The sequence below is a fragment of the Myxocyprinus asiaticus genome, chromosome 2 (genome assembly GCF_019703515.2).
Source record: "Myxocyprinus asiaticus isolate MX2 ecotype Aquarium Trade chromosome 2, UBuf_Myxa_2, whole genome shotgun sequence".
In the NCBI taxonomy this organism is placed as follows: domain Eukaryota; kingdom Metazoa; phylum Chordata; class Actinopteri; order Cypriniformes; family Catostomidae; genus Myxocyprinus; species Myxocyprinus asiaticus.
In genome coordinates, this window is record NC_059345.1 from 39,774,410 (window position 1) to 39,793,303 (window position 18,894).

Below are 18,894 nucleotides of genomic sequence, written 5' to 3' on the forward strand. Positions count from 1 at the left end.
ATTTTATAAAAGAATTTGAATCATATGTAAATATTTCTGTAAAAAATACAAATAAAGCTCTGACAACATTTAAAGTTATGAAGGAACTGCTATTTACTGTATGTAGAAGTATTAACCCTGGTAACGTTAGTAATGTTATTAATGTGACCATGTATAAATAACACCTTGTATGTTCTTATGGTATTCAATAATAAAAATAATAATAATTAAAAAAAAAAACGATTAAAAAAAAAACAAAAACAAAAAAAAACAGCCCATACAAGATACAACTTGACAGAGCCATCTCAAATGCAGGTGGAGATGGATAAGAACAGCTGATAAAAAAGATGGGAATTTGCCCTTTTGAGTATGATACTCGGAACAATGTTCAGGGACCGTATAATGCTTTTATAATTGTCATTAACATCTAATTTGACATACTTTAAAAATCCACATGAGAGTACGTCTATTAAGAGATGGACTTTCGGTTGTGATTTTACGCAGATTTTCCCCACCTCTATCATTTGCACAGGCGGATGTTGAAGTCAAAGCTGTTTCTAGGGGGAACAGTTACGCTGTAACAACTACCCAACTTCCGGCGGATTCCTCTTTGGATGGAGGACGATAATTTTCCCGGAGTTTTGGATGTATAAACAAGACCGTGGAGTGGCCAAAACGCCGAGGAAATATAGCCCTGAGTTGGTTGATTTTGTTCCCTCCTGCTTGTGTTTTGAACGTTCAAATAGACGATCAATTAATTTAGATAACGCCGTTAGTTAACGCTTTGTCATACTGTGCTAATGCAAAAGATAAACATCATATTATATCATAATCATAATTTAACTGTAAATCTATAGGACTTGACCTCCCATTCTCTCCATAATGTTCAATGTAACTAATGAAAGACATCAAACTGCCTCAGACAACAATATTCGAGCTAGATGACGTTTTTGTCTCATCAGTTAGCACACTATGCTGTGCACTAACACGACTCGATCGATCTACGGTTGACACAATCTAAATGTGCACAATGCTGCTCTTGACCAGTTTACTCATGTTACTTTTGTAGACTGACGGACAAAATTAACACGTGGAGATAACCCAAAGCCTTACATAATAATACGAATACAAAAATAATACTTTTGTAGAAGGATTTAAGTGTTGGACTGCATTATTCTTTACTGTTACACAGGGCCGTAGCTAGACGGGGGAAATGTGGTAACGATTCTAGGGGCCCAGAGATCCACAACAAATTCTAAACTGTATTTTTTTAATAGGAAAGGGGCCTAGAGCAATATACAGTCAGGGTGCCCAGATGAACTTGCTACGGCCCTGCTGTTAATATAATTGCATAAATCCACATGTTTTGCCTTCTTCATTTCTGCATTCGGACGAAATAACTATTACTGTAAACAATTATGTATTCATTTTATTTTTCCTTTTGATCTCTCAGAATCTTTGTTTTTAGCTTTGTATTTATTTGTATACAAGTTACCTCGGTTTCATTTCAGTAGCAGTAATGGATGCCATATGCATTTTTGTAAGGGATGTGTAATCTGATGCCCATCCACACTTGCATTAAGTGTTGTCAGGGTAGTCACATGTGAGTTGAATGTGAATAGTGACATTTACTTCATTGCCTGAGCTACAGCTTTGTCAAATACCATCTTGTCTCATTGTAGTGTGCTGTTTTCTAGTGGATACATGCATGAGGGATGAAGACTCTGGGAACATGAGAGACTCAGTCCACAGTGTGCTGCGATCGGTGCCACGAGGGCTGACCCTGGGCCCCTCTCTGGCCAAAGATGGACAGCTGGGTCTGTGGTGTGTTGGGCGAGTATTAGAGAAAGACACTCTACTTGGTCTGGAGAACCCTGACAAAATGCTCAGGCAGGAAAAGTCTGAGGAGGTAAGCTAAATAAATCTGTTTACTGAACAGTTTTCAAATATACTGCACAGCTGACAAGTCTTAGTTACTACTGCAGCAACACAGTGTTTACATGTACCTCTCACCTGACACTGCACATATTATTTAGAACCACTACAGCAGTTTTTTGTGTTAACTGACTTGTTGCTATTTTGTGTAACTGTGTTGAGTAAGATCTGAGCTCCAAGTAAGCTGTAAATATGTGTTCTTATTCTAAAGGGATTGCAAAACACATGCCAAAATGTGTTTAAAGGACCAATATCAGATGAAATGTACTGGACGAGGTACAGTATGATTTATTTAACATATTGTCAGTAATTGTTTATATTCTTAAAATGTTCATTTTAAGACATGGTTTAGACATTACAATATCAGACTTATTAATTTGCTTTTAAAGTGCTGTTATTAAAGGATCCTAAGTTTTTTGTTGGCAATGTTTAGCTTTGTGATGAAGAAACCAATAAACCCTTAGTGTTATTAGCTTGATGAAGCCTCTTTCATTGTTTACAATGCCTGTGGTGCTTTTGTAACTGGTCCTACTTGACCCGCTCCGAGCGGGATTTGAACCGGTGTCTCCTGCATGGGAGGCGGGCTTACTAACAAGGAGGCTAAAGGATACAGCCTCTAGCATCAGTCGCTAGCGTGCCTCTTGAGGCCAGGGGAGTGAGGTTTACACACTGCACAGCTACCTACCAGCTGGCTACTGTTACACTTTATCTTTCTCATGCTTCCACAGGTTTGCCTGCAGCGCTCAGAGTGAGGAAGAGAGGAATGTCAGTGTGTATGAGGTGGATGGAAGGCTATGCCTCAGGGTCTGTCGGGACATTGCACCAGGTAAAGAATTGCTTCTATGGGGATATCAACAAGAAGCCTCACTTGAGCCTATTGATAAGGAAGAAGAAACAACAGCCATACTAGTAAAAGCCTCTGAACACGGTACACCCAGCACAGAGCAAGAGGAGACTTTGGAGTCCATCCCGTTAGTTCAACTTTCAGGCTGTGCAGGTAAGTTAATATATAGGGCCTTATTTTAAGAGCAATAGCACTAAGAGCAGCGATATGCCATATGTCATAAGCGCAAAGTCAATGGACATGGCCATGAAGTTTTGTTATTTTCGTGCAAGCATGCACTAAGTCTAGGCGCAAGTGGGTTTGGTGAAATCCCTCGCACAAGGCGCTAATCAGGTCAAGTGGTTCTCGTCAGGATTTGTATTTACGCTCCATTAAATTATAGAGAATGTAAGTGTTAATAATTTTCTTACACAAAAATCATGGCTAGTATTAACAGTGATTGTATCGGCATGCACTTCACTTCTGTCGGTCGATTTTGATTTTGAAAAATTTAATTTATTTATTGAAGCATGAAAAAATTAAACCAAAAATATTTCTAAATTCAAATTACACTTCAAAACAAATGATTAATATAATCAAAAATACTGAAGTGGTCAGAAATATCATACCAAATCCAAATGTTTTATTCTCTGCAATTTCTTCCAGCGGCTCCATTTGTAGTCTTAAAAATCACTCTATGACAACAGGTGGAAAAAATACCAATACAAATTAGATCATAAATACAATTGTAAATATAAACGTAATAATAATAATTATTGAAAAATAAACCATGACCGAAAGATAGTTTAACACAAATCTCATTCATTTTTGTTTCATAAAAAGGCTGTTGTCAGGGACATACTGTAATTTGATGTTCCACCATATATTCAGAGTTTGACATGAACCTTAATAGCACCTGCTGGTGGAATCTCCAAACTGCAAATGCAGGAACTGAAATTGGACATGGTATTGAAATTTTGACTTTTTTTCAGGAAAATTGCAAATTGTGCTTTGTGCCATTTCATTACAATACAATACACCCATAGTTTGCACGCACACACCCACAGATATTGCAAACACTCCCACCCACGCCCACTTGCACTTTGCATGCTTCCGAAAATAGAGGCCATGATATTTATGTTGTGTAAGAAAAGGTCCATCATATTACACATTAATATATGTAATCGTATGTTCTCTGACAGATCCAGTTCAGAGTGGTTTAGAACAGAATGCAGAGACAAATGTCTCACAAGAGGAACCAAAACCTCAGATTCAGAGGAAACCTCAAATCATGGAGAAAAGAAATGTGCAGGACTGTGCCCTGGAGCAGAATGGGGCAGATGAGGCATGTAGGGAGAGTGAAGCTGAGCAGACTGAGGAGCTTACTCACGGCATCAGTGTGACTACATCACAGGCACTGAATTCATCAGAACAGCTAAAGCCAGAGAGAAGCCATAGAGCCAGCTTTCGCCTTGCAGCTAAACCTCGAAAAGTGCATGCCACAGCCAACTGTATCAACAAGCGACAAGATCTAATGAACAGGTCAGACCAAAGCAGCACTGGCAAAAGACAAGTGAGTAAGAATTCTTCAGTGAACAAAGACAACACAATGCAAAAAGAGTGTGCAAACGAGGAGTCCAGCAAAAGCCAACATGAGCAAGAGTCTCAGGATCTTCCTCATCTTAACATACGAGAGAGGAAGTACAAATGTGACCAGTGTGACAAGAGCTTCTTTCAGCTGTGCCATCTGAAGAAACACAAATTTACACACCAAGATCAGAAGCCGTACATGTGCACAGAGTGCGGTAAACACTACAGTTCACAGGAAAGCTTCCAAGCCCACCTGCTAATGCACCGTGGTCAGAGGCCCTTCAAATGCCAACACTGTGACAAAAGCTATGGCTTGAAACGTGACCTCAAGGAGCACCAGGTGCTCCACACAGGTGAGAAAAAATTTGTCTGTGACATCTGTGGAAAAGCTTTTGCCCGTCGACCCTCACTACGCGTCCACAGAGAAGTCCATCGGGCCAAAGAGCCTGACTACCAGGCTTCTAAGATCAAGTGCCCGGAGTGCAATAAAGAACTAGCTAATTCTGGCTCTTTGAGGAACCATATGCGTCTACACACTGGCGAACGACCCTATGTCTGCCAGCATTGCAACAAGAGCTTTCGTCAGCGTGGCAATCTGCTGGGACATATGCGCATTCATACCGGAGAGAAACCCTACAAGTGCAATCACTGTGACCAACACTTTTCTCAAGGACCTGAACTACGCAGGCATCTGATTTCACACACAGGTGAGGTATATCTGTGTCCTGTGTGTGGTAAGGCTTTACGGGACCCTCACACACTACGGGCCCACGAACGCCTGCACACAGGAGACAGGCCCTTTAAATGTGAACAATGTGGGAAAGGGTACACAATGGCGACCAAGCTACGGCGCCACTTAAAATCTCACCTGGAGGAGAAGCCACACGAGTGCCAGGTGTGCGGAGCCAAATACACAATGATGCAGAGTCTACAGCGGCATCTGCAGTCACACAAACAACAGTCAGACTCTGGTCATGGATTGCCAATACGAGGTCGACCCAAAAGGTCAGGCCGTAAAGCAGGGGATGAGGCAGGAAATAGTGACTGCATCAGATTGGAAGAGGGACAGGCTGTGACATACGTTCAAACTCCTGAGGACTTCACAGTGTTGTCGCACCCAAACAATGTAATTTTGGACTCTGGAGCATTCCACCATGGCACAATTGTTTTGGAAAAAGGATTGGAGAATACTATTGAACGAATTGAACTCAGTCAGGAGGTTATTGAGATTATGGTCTCAGATAGCAATACTAGATGTATAGTAGTCCAGGAACAGCCTTCTGATGTCAGATGTATAGAGGAAAAGGAAGCTAATGCCCAATGTATTGTTATGCAGGAAAATGATGCCAGCACCAACTGTATAGTACTTCCAGAACAGGATGCAAATAGTTGTTTGGTCATATTAGAAGATCAGGATGGTCTAAGCTCAGTGGTGGAGACTGTAGAAATAGAGACAGACATGTAAAATAATTGTTTCAATTTCAAATATAGCAAAAGCTTGTCTATCCCCATTATGTCTCAATCCAAAGGAAAAACAACATAAGACTCAAACAGTAATTTTACACTTTTGTAAATTAAATGTATCAGCTCTGTTGAATTAAAGGCTTGCTGTTCTTTTATTTATTTTCAGGACGGTTTGCAGTAGATATCAGTAAATATTGACTCCTGTGTGCAATGGACCTTGTTTCATCACTGTTTATACAGACATTGTACACGTACATCTGCAAAACAAAGCTATGTCGGGAAATTAGCTCATTTAAGAGGAAATTTCATGATATATAAAATGTCATATCTATTTTGTTGAAGAAATGATCACGTCCTTCACAAACTGTTAACGTGATTTACTATTTGTGTTCTTTTTTTAAGTACATAAATTCAAAACAGAAGGCAGTTAGAGCGAGGTTAAACTAAAGATATCCAGAGCTCTAACTCGGCTCTCCAGCTACATACTGTAGATAAGGTCATTATTTTATGATTCAAACCATTTTGTTTCATAGACAGGACTCTGTTTATTGGTAAACCAGCAATGCTTCAATATTTAAAAAATAAATATTTAGGCTACTTGTTGAGAAGGACAAATCACAGCATAGAATATTTAAACACTTCAAAACAGGTTTATAGATTTCAGCTAAATGGAGCGTGTTCTCAAATAACTAATGACTTGCTTTGGAGATATGAATCTGTCATGTAATCACCTTGTTTATATTACATGTATCTGTGATTCCTGTTCTTCAGACAGTAAAGAATGCTTCACAGTGATATAGAAGTGATCTGAAACCGAATACAGGGTCATTGTTGAGTGATATCAAAAAGGGTTCAGACACTTTGTTCTCTTTGAACTCTGGTAGTTCAATATTAACCTGGCGACTGCAGTAACTGCAGCTGTGGCCTTTCTGACTGAGTGGGTGATTACATCAATAAGATGCTCCAATTTTTTTCAGATTTACAGACTCGGTCATCCTCAAGAATGGGAGCAAAACCAGGACCTCTCCTCTTCTCTCTACTTCTCGGACAAGTTATCCAGCTCACATTGTGTTATGACGGTAAGACATTTTTTTAAACTGATCTAATATTGAAATTTACAGAGAATTTGAAACTTTAGATTTCTCATCCTTTTGGCCAAAACAAATGTTTTCACTTACAATACATATAGTTGTATAGTGTATGAATTCAGACCAGTTTTTTATATGATAAGCACTGGCTTTTTATGCTTCAGTGTTCATTGACAACAACGAAGCCTCTAGGATCATTCGGGCAAAGAGGGCTAACACCATTTTTGAGGAGTTAAAACCAGGAAATCTGGAGAGAGAGTGTGTGGAAGAGATTTGTGATCATGAAGAAGCTCGAGAGGTGTTCGAGAAACCTGATAAAACGGTGAGCAGTACAATCTGGGTTGTGGACACTGTGGCCCAGCAGCACATACAGTACTGTGCAAAAATTTTAGGCACTTGTGAAAAATGTTGCATAGTGAGGATGTCTTCAAAAATAATGACATAAATAGTTTTCATTTATTAATTAACATCATACAAAGTCCAGTAAACTTTAAAAAAGCTAAATCAATATACAGTGTGACCACCTTTGCCTTTAAAACAGCACCAATTCTACTAGATACACCTGGACACAGTTTTTCTTGGTTGTTGGCAGATAGGATGTTCAGCCTTCTTGGAGATTTCGCCACAGTTCTATTTTCTAATTCAGTCTCAATTGCTTCTGTGTCTTCATGTAATCTCAGACTGACTCGATGTTCAGTGGGGGGCTCTGTGGGGGCAATGCCATCTCTTGCTGAGCACCCTGTTCTTCTATTCTATTTGCAAAAGTAATTTTGGGAGTCTAAAATGTATTTTTCTATTGACACTCTAAAGCTGAAGATATAAATAACCATCTTAAGTGCCTAAAACGTTTGCACAGTACTGTATATAGAAATGCTTCAAATCATGTTTTTGAATATTATATTTTTATGCAATGACAAACATTTGTAATTTTGTATACCCTATCCTTGGGGGAAAAAGTAAGTAATTTGATAAATAAATTCCTTTCTTCCATTTCATCACAGAAAACATTTTGGGAGAGATATTTAGGTAAGAATTTACATCACTTTACAAGTAAACATTGACTGCATTTTGTGTAAACAATTTCTGTTGAACCAGGGTCAAAGTGCATTGTCACTGGCCTTGTCCTGTTTGATATACACTCATGTAGCACTTTATTAGGAACACCTGTACACCTGCTTATTCATGCGACCAGCCAATCATGTGGAAGCAATGCAATGCATAAAATAATGCAGATACGGGTCAGGAGCTTCAGTTAATGTTCACATCAACCATCAGAATGGGGACAAAATGTGATCTCAGTGATTTTGACCATGGAATGATTGTTGGTGCCAGATGGGCTGGTTTGAGTATTTCTGTAACTGCTGATCTCCTGCGATTTTCACGCACAACAGTCTCTAGAATTTACTCCGAATGGTGCCAAAAACAAAAAACATCCAGTGAGCGGCAGTTCTGCAGATGGAAACGTCTTGTTGATGAGAGAGGTTAACAATGAATGGCCAGACTGGTTCGAGCTGACAGAAAGGCTATGGTAACTCAGATAACCACTCTGTACAATTGTAGTGAGCAGAATAGCATCTCAGAATGCACAACACATCGAACCTTGAGGCGGATGGGCTATAACAGCAGGAGACCACATCGGGCCCTTTATTAGGACCATAGTGTTACTAATAAAGTGCTCAGTGAGTGTAACATTTAAGTCTTTCTAAAAATGTTAATTCTCTTATCAGTTACTCACCGTCTTGTTCCAAATATGACTTTCTTTTTTTCAGTGGATTACAAAAGGTGATGTTAGATGTTATTCGCTTGCAGAGTATGGAGGGGGAAAAAAAGATGCGATGAAAGTGAATTTTGACTGAGGCCAATATATTGCCTAACATCTCCTTTTGTGTTCCATAGAAGAAAGTCATACAAATTCATTATGAAAATACAGTATATTTTTCCTCTTGTTTCCACAGACTGTGATGGACCAAAATTACCCAGAACAGCAGCAAATATCAAAATATTGAAAAGATGTGTGGAAACAGATGGTAAGAGTGATATCAATATAATGAGTGTTCTTTTTTTATATTTTACTGCACCTGAATCAAGGTCCTATACATTTGCTGAGATACATAATATGTCAGTTAAATTTAAATGGGTACTTCTTGTAACACAAAGACATTCGTGGTAAAACCGAGTGATTGATTATGCACTAATTTGTGTTTTGTAAAATAACCCTATTAACTGGATATGTGATTGTCAGATCATTGCTACTTCCATATTGGTGAAAACTACAAAGGAAGTGTGTCTGTTACCAAATCTGGAAGGACATGTCAGTTCTGGAGAAGCAACTTCCCCCACAGAATCCAGTATGTACTCATCCACTCTTAAAACCACAAGAGACCACCAATTAGTCAATGACTGTCATCTTTCAGTATTGGATGTTGACAAAACCGTTTAAGACATTGATTGATTTCTGAAAACAAAAATGTTTTTTAAAGAAATGATGACTTTATTTATTTACTGTTGCATGCCACAGTTCTTCTGTCTTATGACCTGGTCCTTTCCCTCTTCTAGTGAATTTAATGTCACACAGCTGCAGCTACCACACAACCATTGCAGAAACCCAGATAAGAGCAGCGGTGGCCCTTGGTGTTTTACAAGAGACCCGACAGTCAGGAGGGAGTTCTGCAGTGTGCCAAAATGTGGTAAAGAAAATCAAGACTTCAGACTAAAACATTAAAGTAAGGTGTAGTGTGGCACAGTGGGTAAGCTCAGGGCTGGCAACTGGAAGGTTGCTGGTTCGAGCCCTGTAAGGAGTCATGCCTTTAAGCAAGGCACTTCACTCAAGGTTGTTCCAGAGAGTCTGTCCCTGTTATAAGTGTACTGGAAGTCATTTTGGATAAAAGCTTGTGCTACATTTATTGAATCCATGTATTGAGGGCACATTTTTTGCTAAATTAGTCAAAATCAAGAACATGTTAACATGTTGAGTTTTTATATGTCAGTTCTATTTAGTTTCAGGTCCTCTTTGAAAATGAGTACTTAGTAATCAAGAAGTAACAAAGATTCAGACTCAAATGCATTCACTCTTTTCCCACATGCCTTTCATCTAATTTTTCATCTAATATTTATGACAGACCACCAGTCCTGATCATCTCAGTTTTTTTCTCCTCAGGTGAGACTGTTGTCCCCCCTCCGCAACCTCCGACATTGAAACATGAAGAGCGTTATGGTAAGAGTAACTGTCTGTTAGGAAATGGGGAGACCTATACCGGGGATCTGTCTGTGACTCTTGGAGGTCATACCTGCCTGCAGTGGAGCACAGCAGAAGTGCAAGCCTTGTCTAAAGGGAAAGATTTTCTGTCCGAAGTTCAGCTGGTAAAGAACCACTGTAGAAACCCAGATGGAGATATGGAGGGACCCTGGTGCTATGTAAAGGAAGCAGGTGGAAACATTACCATTGATTACTGTGACTTAGAGTTGTGTGGTTAGTATTGCCTTCTCCCTCTCACTTTCACACTTATACAACAAATAATTATTTTGTTCCTTGCACAAAAATGTTCATTCATGAAACTTTCGTAAATATATGTGTAAATTGTGAGTAATTTATGGACTTTCCAGAAAGCGGTCACTGTTTACTTGTTTATGGGTTTAACAGCAGTAGCATTGACCATACATTATCAACTGAACGTGATTTATCGATGCCTATACAGAATTATGAAACCTAAATTATAGAGCTCATATCAAATGTCCAACCAGTCGAGAAGGTTATAGCTGCAGGCAGAGCTCCAAAAAGTGGTGGAAGCTCCAAGCAGCTAGCAAAGATAAGGTTAGGAGCCCCTAACCTAACCTAACCTTTTCCCTAACCCTAACAGTGTGTGGAAGTATAGCTCCATTTTGGAGTTGGCGCAACCCACTTTGGGTGTAACCCCGCCCTCTTTTGGAGATGCCGCCCCCATTTGGAGATCTATGGCCTGCAGTTATACCTACTTGAATCAGTCACGTTAGAGGGCATACATTTTTTTTCTGCTCTTTCCATTACATTTTTGCCTCATGCCAAGCACTTTTGCTGGAAAAATGATATAAAATGTATGAAGCAGCATTGGGAATAAACTACATTTTGAATAAATAAATGCAGGCATCAAAGAAACATTTTCAATATATATATATACACAGGTTTTAAAAAGAAAACAACAAACCTCTTTTTAATTAATTTGTTATTTATTAAGGTTAATTTAACTCATTCAATTAATATTTGATTTTTTTCATTATTTATTTAATCTCACTTCTATCAAAATGTAGTCATGTCAGTTTGCCTGAAAGGTCACAAAACATACAGATGTCTTACACACGATTTACATGGTTGGGAGCAGGTGTAAATTTTGTTTGTACCAGCTAACATTTAGAAAATCCGAAAACTTTCATCCGAGAATTTTCATCAGAACAGCTTTATGAAATAGGGACAACCTTAAAAAATAAATATCTAGACCAGTAAAAATCTTGCTTTGGTTTAAAATAATTTGCAGTTGTTAAACCTTAAAACAGGAATGATTATGCATCAAATTTTACAAGTGCATCACACATAAACCATAAATACACCACTGAGCCCACACTGAACATCAGTCTATCTTTGTCATTCACTCTCAGATGCCCCTCTGGACAAGTTTACGGAGGAAGAGGCTGGACGAGAGAGAACAACTCTTGACAAAAAGAAGACTTTCTTTAACCCCCGCAGCTTTGGCAACGGAGAGCAAGGTGAGAGGCTGGTTGATTCAGTACCCACACCCTTTGTTTCTTTGTGAATGTTATCGCCGGAAGAGGTTTGATCTCTTGGATAATCAACTGATAGTAATGTGGATGACATTGTCCTTTGCCAGAGTGTGGAGAGCGACCCTTATTTGAAAAGATCAACAAAGAGGATAAGAACGAGAAGGAGCTACTAATGTCATACACTGGAGGCAGAATAGTGGGAGGAGAGGAGGCTGAAGTAGCCAGTGCTCCATGGTAAATATCACCAGCAAAATTTAAAGTAGATTTCTTATTAACAGCAATGGCTGCTTTTGAACCCTCACACTGCCGACAGATAATGCTGTGGTATGTATGTTGCGTTTGATGTAATTTGCAGGCAAGTGATGTTGTATAAGCGTAGTCCTCAGGAGCTTCTGTGTGGAGCTAGCCTGATCAGTGATGAATGGATTCTGACTGCAGCCCACTGCATTCTCTACCCGCCTTGGAACAAGAACTTTACAATCAATGATATTCTCATCCGTCTTGGAAAACACTCTCGTACCAAGTGAGCCTTCAAAATTCCTTGAAGACCCATAAAATGCTCAGTGCATGCTACATGCCCACATGTGTTTCCTTAAATGTCAGTGATGCTAAGCCAACAAGAACATACTATTTTAAGGCAGATCTAAATGGAAATGAGAACAGTGGTGAAGCTGTGAAAAATACATCTAGTAACTTTCTAAATTAACACATTTTAGTTTACTGAAGGTTAGACTGTTTTAAAACATTTCCTGTTTTCTGATCAAGGTATGAGAGGGGCACAGAGAAGATTGTGGCCATTGATGAGATAATTGTACACCCTAAATATAACTGGAAGGAAAACTTGAACCGAGACATTGCTCTTCTGCACTTGAAGAAGCCTGTAACCTTTACTAATGAGATCCACCCTGTCTGTCTGCCCACCAAGAATATTGCAAAGAAGTAAGAAAATGACATTTTTATGTCTCATAAATGTCAACCTTGTGTATTCACAACAAAAAGATGCTAATATCTTGAAGGGTTTATTTTATATACTTGTTTACCATTATTTATGAGTGGTTTATCTTAGTAAAATTGACACATACAGCACAACATGTTTGTTTCAGTAATATAGGCCAGGGTTAATTATCATTATCCCCTTGTAAGAGAACCCCTTCTTAAAATATAAAAGCAACTATACTGTATATTATCGTGCATAGAGATCCATTTATACTGAGTGAGAAAATTTGTGTGATTTTCACAAACATGATTATATATATATATAATGTGTGTGTGTGTGTATATATATATATATATATATATATATATATATATATATATATATATATATATATATATATATATATTATAATTATTATTACTATTATTATTATTTTTTGTTTTGTTTTTGTGAAATTACATTTTATGTTGTCATTGTACTAAAGCCAAATTAACAAATTAAATTAAAGCATTACCTGGAAAATATTTACTTTGTGTTAAATTGACAGCATATGTTTTATACCCACTATTAGAGAAATGTTAGATGTACAGATCTGGTCAGAGGCTTTTTCACATATTTTTGTATAGCACTTTTCTCAATACATACTGTTCCAAAATATAATTTTAATTCCATATTATTTAACATAGTTAATTAAGATGTGTGAAACATATTTAAATTAATATACTTGGACACCAGTGTGAAAACCTCAGATATACAGTTGGCTATGTACACTCCATAATAGTTTTCTAATAAAATGAGTGTGTGATTGACAAATCATTTTTTTTCTTTCTGTAGTTTGATGTTTGCAGGCTATAAGGGCCGTGTGACTGGTTGGGGGAACCTCAGGGAATCATGGACCTCAAACCCAGCAAACCTTCCAGTAGTACTGCAACAGATTCACTTGCCTATTGTGGAGCAGAATACCTGCCGCAATTCCACCTCTGTCGTCATCACCGACAACATGTTCTGTGCTGGTAAGATCACATCATCTTCTTTATGATCTTTAGGCCCTAGACAATTCTGGTGTTAAGAAATTGGTCAGAACTCAGCTTTGTTCATCTTCGTTTTACAGGTTACATGCCAGATGAAAACAAAAGAGGTGACGCTTGTGAGGGAGACAGCGGAGGGCCTTTTGTAATGAAGGTATATAAAAACCCAAAACTATTTGTTTTTCTCTCCTCAAACAAATTTACTCGCATATGCTTAGCATATAGGCTAACCTATGAACATTTGTTGTTGGATTTGCACCTAAATTCAAACATCTTGTCGTTTTGATGTCTTTCCGTGCCCACAGAGCCCTACAGACAAACGCTGGTATCAAATTGGCATTGTGTCATGGGGTGAAGGGTGTGACCGTGATGGCAAATATGGATTCTACACACACCTCTTCCGTATGCGCCGCTGGATGAGAAAAGTTATTGAAAAAACAGGCTCTGCAGATGAAGAGTGATCAATTAACCTTTGACAAAAGACCTTTGCCAAACGAGAACAAAATATTTTGGTCAAATTTTATCAAACCTGAAAATGGATGAATAAATCAGAATTCTTTGTAAGTCAATACCAGTGTGAGAGCATGCAGTTTCTTTCTGTGTACTGACTGAGGCTGAGAATTGAAAGGCTTCAGAATTGAAAGGCCTCTATTTTTATAAAGAAACAGATGTAATTCTGGCTTTGGGATAAGCGAAATTAAACATCAATTTCTTTTGCCATATAAAAATAAACAAGGAACAGTGAAGAGTAAATGAGTGATCACATAGAGCTCAACATTTTTGGGAGGGTATGATGACAACATAGACCAAAAGATACTGTTGTTTTCACGGCTGATAGAAAACTAACCAGAAGACAGTTCTGTCAACCCAAACTCAATACAAAAAAGATATGAAATTAGGTTTTGCATAAAGAAAAAAGTCTATATTCAGAACTATTAAGATTTTTTTTACATTGTGACATTATTTACAGGACACTTAAACACATTTTACCCTCCAATTCTCATTACCTTTATGCATCCAGACAGTTTGCTTTTACTATTCCTATTGTTTTCGGTAATGATTCTCATTTCTGTAACACATTGCTTTACTGTATTACAGTAACAAATTGTTGTTGTACAATGATTTTTTAATTAAAATTCAGCAAAAATGAAAGGCAGTGTCAAGGGAGTACTACGATGTATAAATTCTGTACAGTTTAAATAATTTAATATTTTTTCATGTTGTAGTAATAAGTATATCATAAAGATCATCATCTTTCACAGTGCGGTAATGAGAATTGAGGGGGTAAAATGTGCAGAACTGTCATGAAAATAATGTAACTATGTAAAAAATATTAAAGGGATAGTTCACCCAAAAATGAAAATTTTCATCATTTACTCACCCTCATGCTATCCCAGATGTGTATGACTTTCTTTCTTCTACTGAACACAAACAAAGATTTTTAGATTAATATCTCAGCTCTGTAGGTCCTCACAATGCAAGTGAATGGTGATCAGAACTTTGAAGCTCCAAAAAAACACAAATGCAGCATAAAAGTAATCCATAAGACTTCAGTGGTTAAATCCATGTCTTCTGAAGCAATCCAATCTATTTTGGGTGAGAACAGATCAAATAAAATCACAAATTTCTAACTATACATCTTGCCATTGCAGTCTCTAGGCACGATCATGATTTCTAGCTAGATTACACTTCTTAGTGCTTGACACATGCACAGAGCGCTAGCAGAGATCTTCTATAATGAGATAATAACATCCACGCATTTACCATAGGAGAGAGCGTAATGGTCACTCAGCGTGTTAAGACTTAAGCGTGTTAAGTCACCGTTTGCGGATATCATACAAATAAATGAGGAGAGCTGTATACTGACACCTACCTGTCGCAAAATCGTCTGTGTGTTCTTTAGTAAAACAGCAATGTTTTCGTAGTAAACTCCACATAGTTCACCCCATAGTTCACCAGATTGTTTAGTGTAAAAGTGTTGGAGATTACCAGACATGCGGTCAGTTCATTAAGTGAAGAACTGTTTCCTCACGAAAGCAGTTTATTCAGCGTCAGGAAGCATCTGCTCCATAGACATCCTTTTAAAAAAGACTGGCCTCTCATCTCCTCATCGAAGTGTACCACCCATATAATGCCTATGGGACCGCTACGTTAGTCTATTCTATACTAACATTGTAGGCTCCTCCTGACTACTGTTCTTCTTTTTAACCAGCACAATCGGAGAGGCATATGGGCTGCAACTCTCCTGCACTACCTGGGCATCCAACAGCTGGTTAATATGTGCTCTTACCATTTCATATTCAGATGGAGGTATTCGACAATACCGTTGTCGAAACAGAATATCATCAAGGAGTGGAATGTCATGTGAAATGACATTCATGCACCCTAAGTCCCCTTCAACTGCAGAAAAGACAGAATGATACTTCCCAAGGAGAGCCCTAACCTTACTATGCTCCTCCCCTGGCAAAAGGGACAAATCCACCGCATCAGTCTGTTCTGGAACAGTTGGAGCACCCGCTTGAGAAGCAATCGACTAAGCCGTACAGGAAACAGACTTCACTTCAGTGACACCTGGGGGCAAACTGACAACATACACACTCGTTAAAGTGCTTATCACTTGACGAGGGAAGAGCAAAACGTCAGTAGTCCCTACATTGACCACTGGTACATAAACAGTGCCCTTAACCACTTGCACCAGGGCAGAAGAAACCAACAGCCCCATAGGTAGTCCAAATTCCGGAGGTTCATGGAGTGCAGCACCCCTAGAATAATGCTCTGAGCAGGTTGCAGCTACAAGTTTAATCGTGCCACCCGGTATACGACACGCCCGAGGGCCGTGCACCTTAAACTTACCTGTCTCCCCAACTGGAGATAGAGTGCTGGCTTGATGACAATGTTGCAAAGCTCGAACGATGGAGCAAAGAGCACACACTACCGGCGGAAACTCAAAAAGAGTGAGGCTGTGTTGCCCAAAGAGCCCCTGGTAGCACCGGCCCAGTACATTCATCCACAAGACACCAGGGACCTGAGCACACATGCCACCAGGGGGGTCTCTGAACACCAACACGCCACATTTCAGTACTAATTTCCCGCAAAACTCAATGTCTAACTCCATATACCCTATATAAGGAATGGAAAGTCTGTTCGCAGCCTTAAGTTGCAACCACTGACAGGTCCTAAGGTGGTCTTGGTCCTATAGTTCGAAATACTTCGAAAAACAACTCTCCGTGAGAGTTGATACCATCGACCCTGTGTCTATCAAACACGACACCGAAATGCCACCAATAAGAGCAACGAGACGTGGACAGGGTGACATCAAATTTGACATTGGGCCAGAAATACATAACACATCCGAGCCGGTATTTCTCCCAACCGAGCTGTGGCTCTGCAACTCGGCAGGGGCTAGTTTTCCAATAACGGACCTGAATGATGCAACTCACCCTCGATGGTCCTAACATCCATTCTACTGGGCATGGAAGCCTGAGGGGGAATGCGTTCCCCGTCGCACTCCAGAGCAAAATTACCAGGTTTTTGACAACTAGAGATGACGGGACTACAACGAAGAGGACGAGTATGACTACGAGTACGCGGGTAAGGGTCCTGTAACAGAGCTACACTTTGGGTGAGCTGAATCAACTGCTCTTGCTGCAATTTTAACATCTCTCTCAACTCACCCAACTCAGACTGCTGAGGATAGTTACAGCACCTGAGCGACCACCATTCGGCAAAACAGTTGGCGACTGCTGCTTTTCTCGCTCCGGGAGACTCATGATGTGTCCTGGAGAAAAAGGCCTTCTGCAACGCAACATACGATTTGGAGCACCCATATAACTCTTGCAAAGCCGCAATTATCCTATTGGGATCTTCCCGTTCCCTAACAGGCTGATACTTTATCTCCTTGCGTGCTTTCCCCTCTAAGTGGTCAAAAAGACAAAAGCCTTGTCAGCAACAGACAAATGATGGGCCGCATGCAGGCCTGTGCCTCCTCAACCCATTCATTAATTCCTATGTCGGACCTTCAATTAAATTTCGGACACTTTCTGTCCCTTGGTATAAAAATGTATCGTTCCATCAAGGCGGCACCCGTATCAATGGGCTGAGAAGGAGCAAACGACGGACCAGGTACGTTAGGACCACTATTAGGGTCCAAAGGCCCAGCAAGAGCCTGGTCTTGCAGCAATTTCGCATTATCGGCCCGTAATTGGGCTACAAGATCCCTCAGATCTTGCAATTTGTCTTCTATTACTGCAAAACTTACCAAATTGGAGTGGTACTACCCAAAGAAAACCAGACAAAGATACCTGCGACCACTGCCCACGCTGCTCCTTTGTTCCTAATACCAAAAAGACACAAACTAAAAAAATCAAAAAATATTCCACTATATCAACAATACAAAAAAAAAAAAAAAACAACAACAAAAAAAAAACATATAAATATACATAAATCCACGTCTCAGCTCTAATGGTAAGGAACCCAGCCGACTGTGCCAAGATGTGGCTTGGCACAGGGGGAGGATTGAAGTGAGGGAAGACAGAGAAAGGAAGCTGACTATGCCACCCTGGTAAATATGCCAGGGAAATTTCCAAAAGGCACACAGGTTCAAATTCCCTACAAAGAGACTTTGAGACGTGGATATAAAATAATACAAAACATCTTTATTGGAACAAATATTAAAACTTAAAATGCAAAACAGTTATAACAATTTCAAGGAAGCATCCAACATACCCACAAGTGGTGGCTGCTAACACAAGAGACACTAATGACTTTAATAAACATAAATCACAGGGCTCAGGGTTACCAGAAGCAGGGCGAGCTAGCGCAAGACTTGGATGATTCCAAGATGTCAATGATGCACCCAAACATGCACTATGCCTTACACACGTATTTCAATCAGGGGTCAATCACTAAAGGTTGCGCACCACACTGTGTATCAAAGGACCCACCACCATATGGAGCAGTTAGCCCTCCTACTCGGGACCCATGGCACCTGGAAACACAGGAAACACAAATTACCAAAACAAAATAAAATAACAGTAAGCCAAATCCAAAATTAATTGTCGTGCAAAGAGATTTCACATACCAAACATGTGCAGACCACGCCATTCATCCGGCAGCCAGCGGTTATGACTCACAAAGACAACGGGCTGGAATACAAAGATCCCTTAACTGCACACACTAATATAACATAAAACAACCGCCCACAAGAGCTAAAAAGAGACCTACCTGAGAGCAAAGCAGCAATGCAGCAATCCACCAATGACGCTCAGTGTAATACGTGCAAAACATACCATGTATCGG

General features: G+C 39.4%; 1 protein-coding gene across 1 annotated transcript; it reads left to right on the forward strand.

Annotated features, from left to right (window-relative positions):
• The first annotated feature begins 661 nt into the window (after positions 1 to 661).
• On the forward strand, positions 662 to 14,165 carry LOC127452373 (prothrombin-like). The gene is made up of 18 exons (XM_051717810.1): positions 662 to 677; positions 1,677 to 1,888; positions 2,126 to 2,190; positions 2,643 to 2,911; positions 6,769 to 6,870; positions 7,044 to 7,201; positions 7,881 to 7,905; positions 8,835 to 8,906; positions 9,122 to 9,227; positions 9,436 to 9,566; positions 10,037 to 10,348; positions 11,509 to 11,616; positions 11,739 to 11,865; positions 11,987 to 12,154; positions 12,397 to 12,570; positions 13,403 to 13,581; positions 13,680 to 13,750; positions 13,902 to 14,165. Coding segments are annotated over exons 1-18 (2,436 nt in total). The 5' UTR covers positions 662 to 676; the 3' UTR covers positions 14,058 to 14,165.
• The last annotated feature ends 4,729 nt before the right edge of the window (positions 14,166 to 18,894 follow it).

What these genes read in the sequence shown, in the direction of transcription:
- LOC127452373 (XM_051717810.1), top strand. An exon ending in GGCAGGAAAAGTCTGAGGAG is followed by an intron (nt 1,889 to 2,125) that starts GTAAGCTAAATA and finishes CTTATTCTAAAG; the next exon opens with GGATTGCAAAACACATGCCA. An exon ending in CTTTGGCAACGGAGAGCAAG is followed by an intron (nt 11,617 to 11,738) that starts GTGAGAGGCTGG and finishes GTCCTTTGCCAG; the next exon opens with AGTGTGGAGAGCGACCCTTA.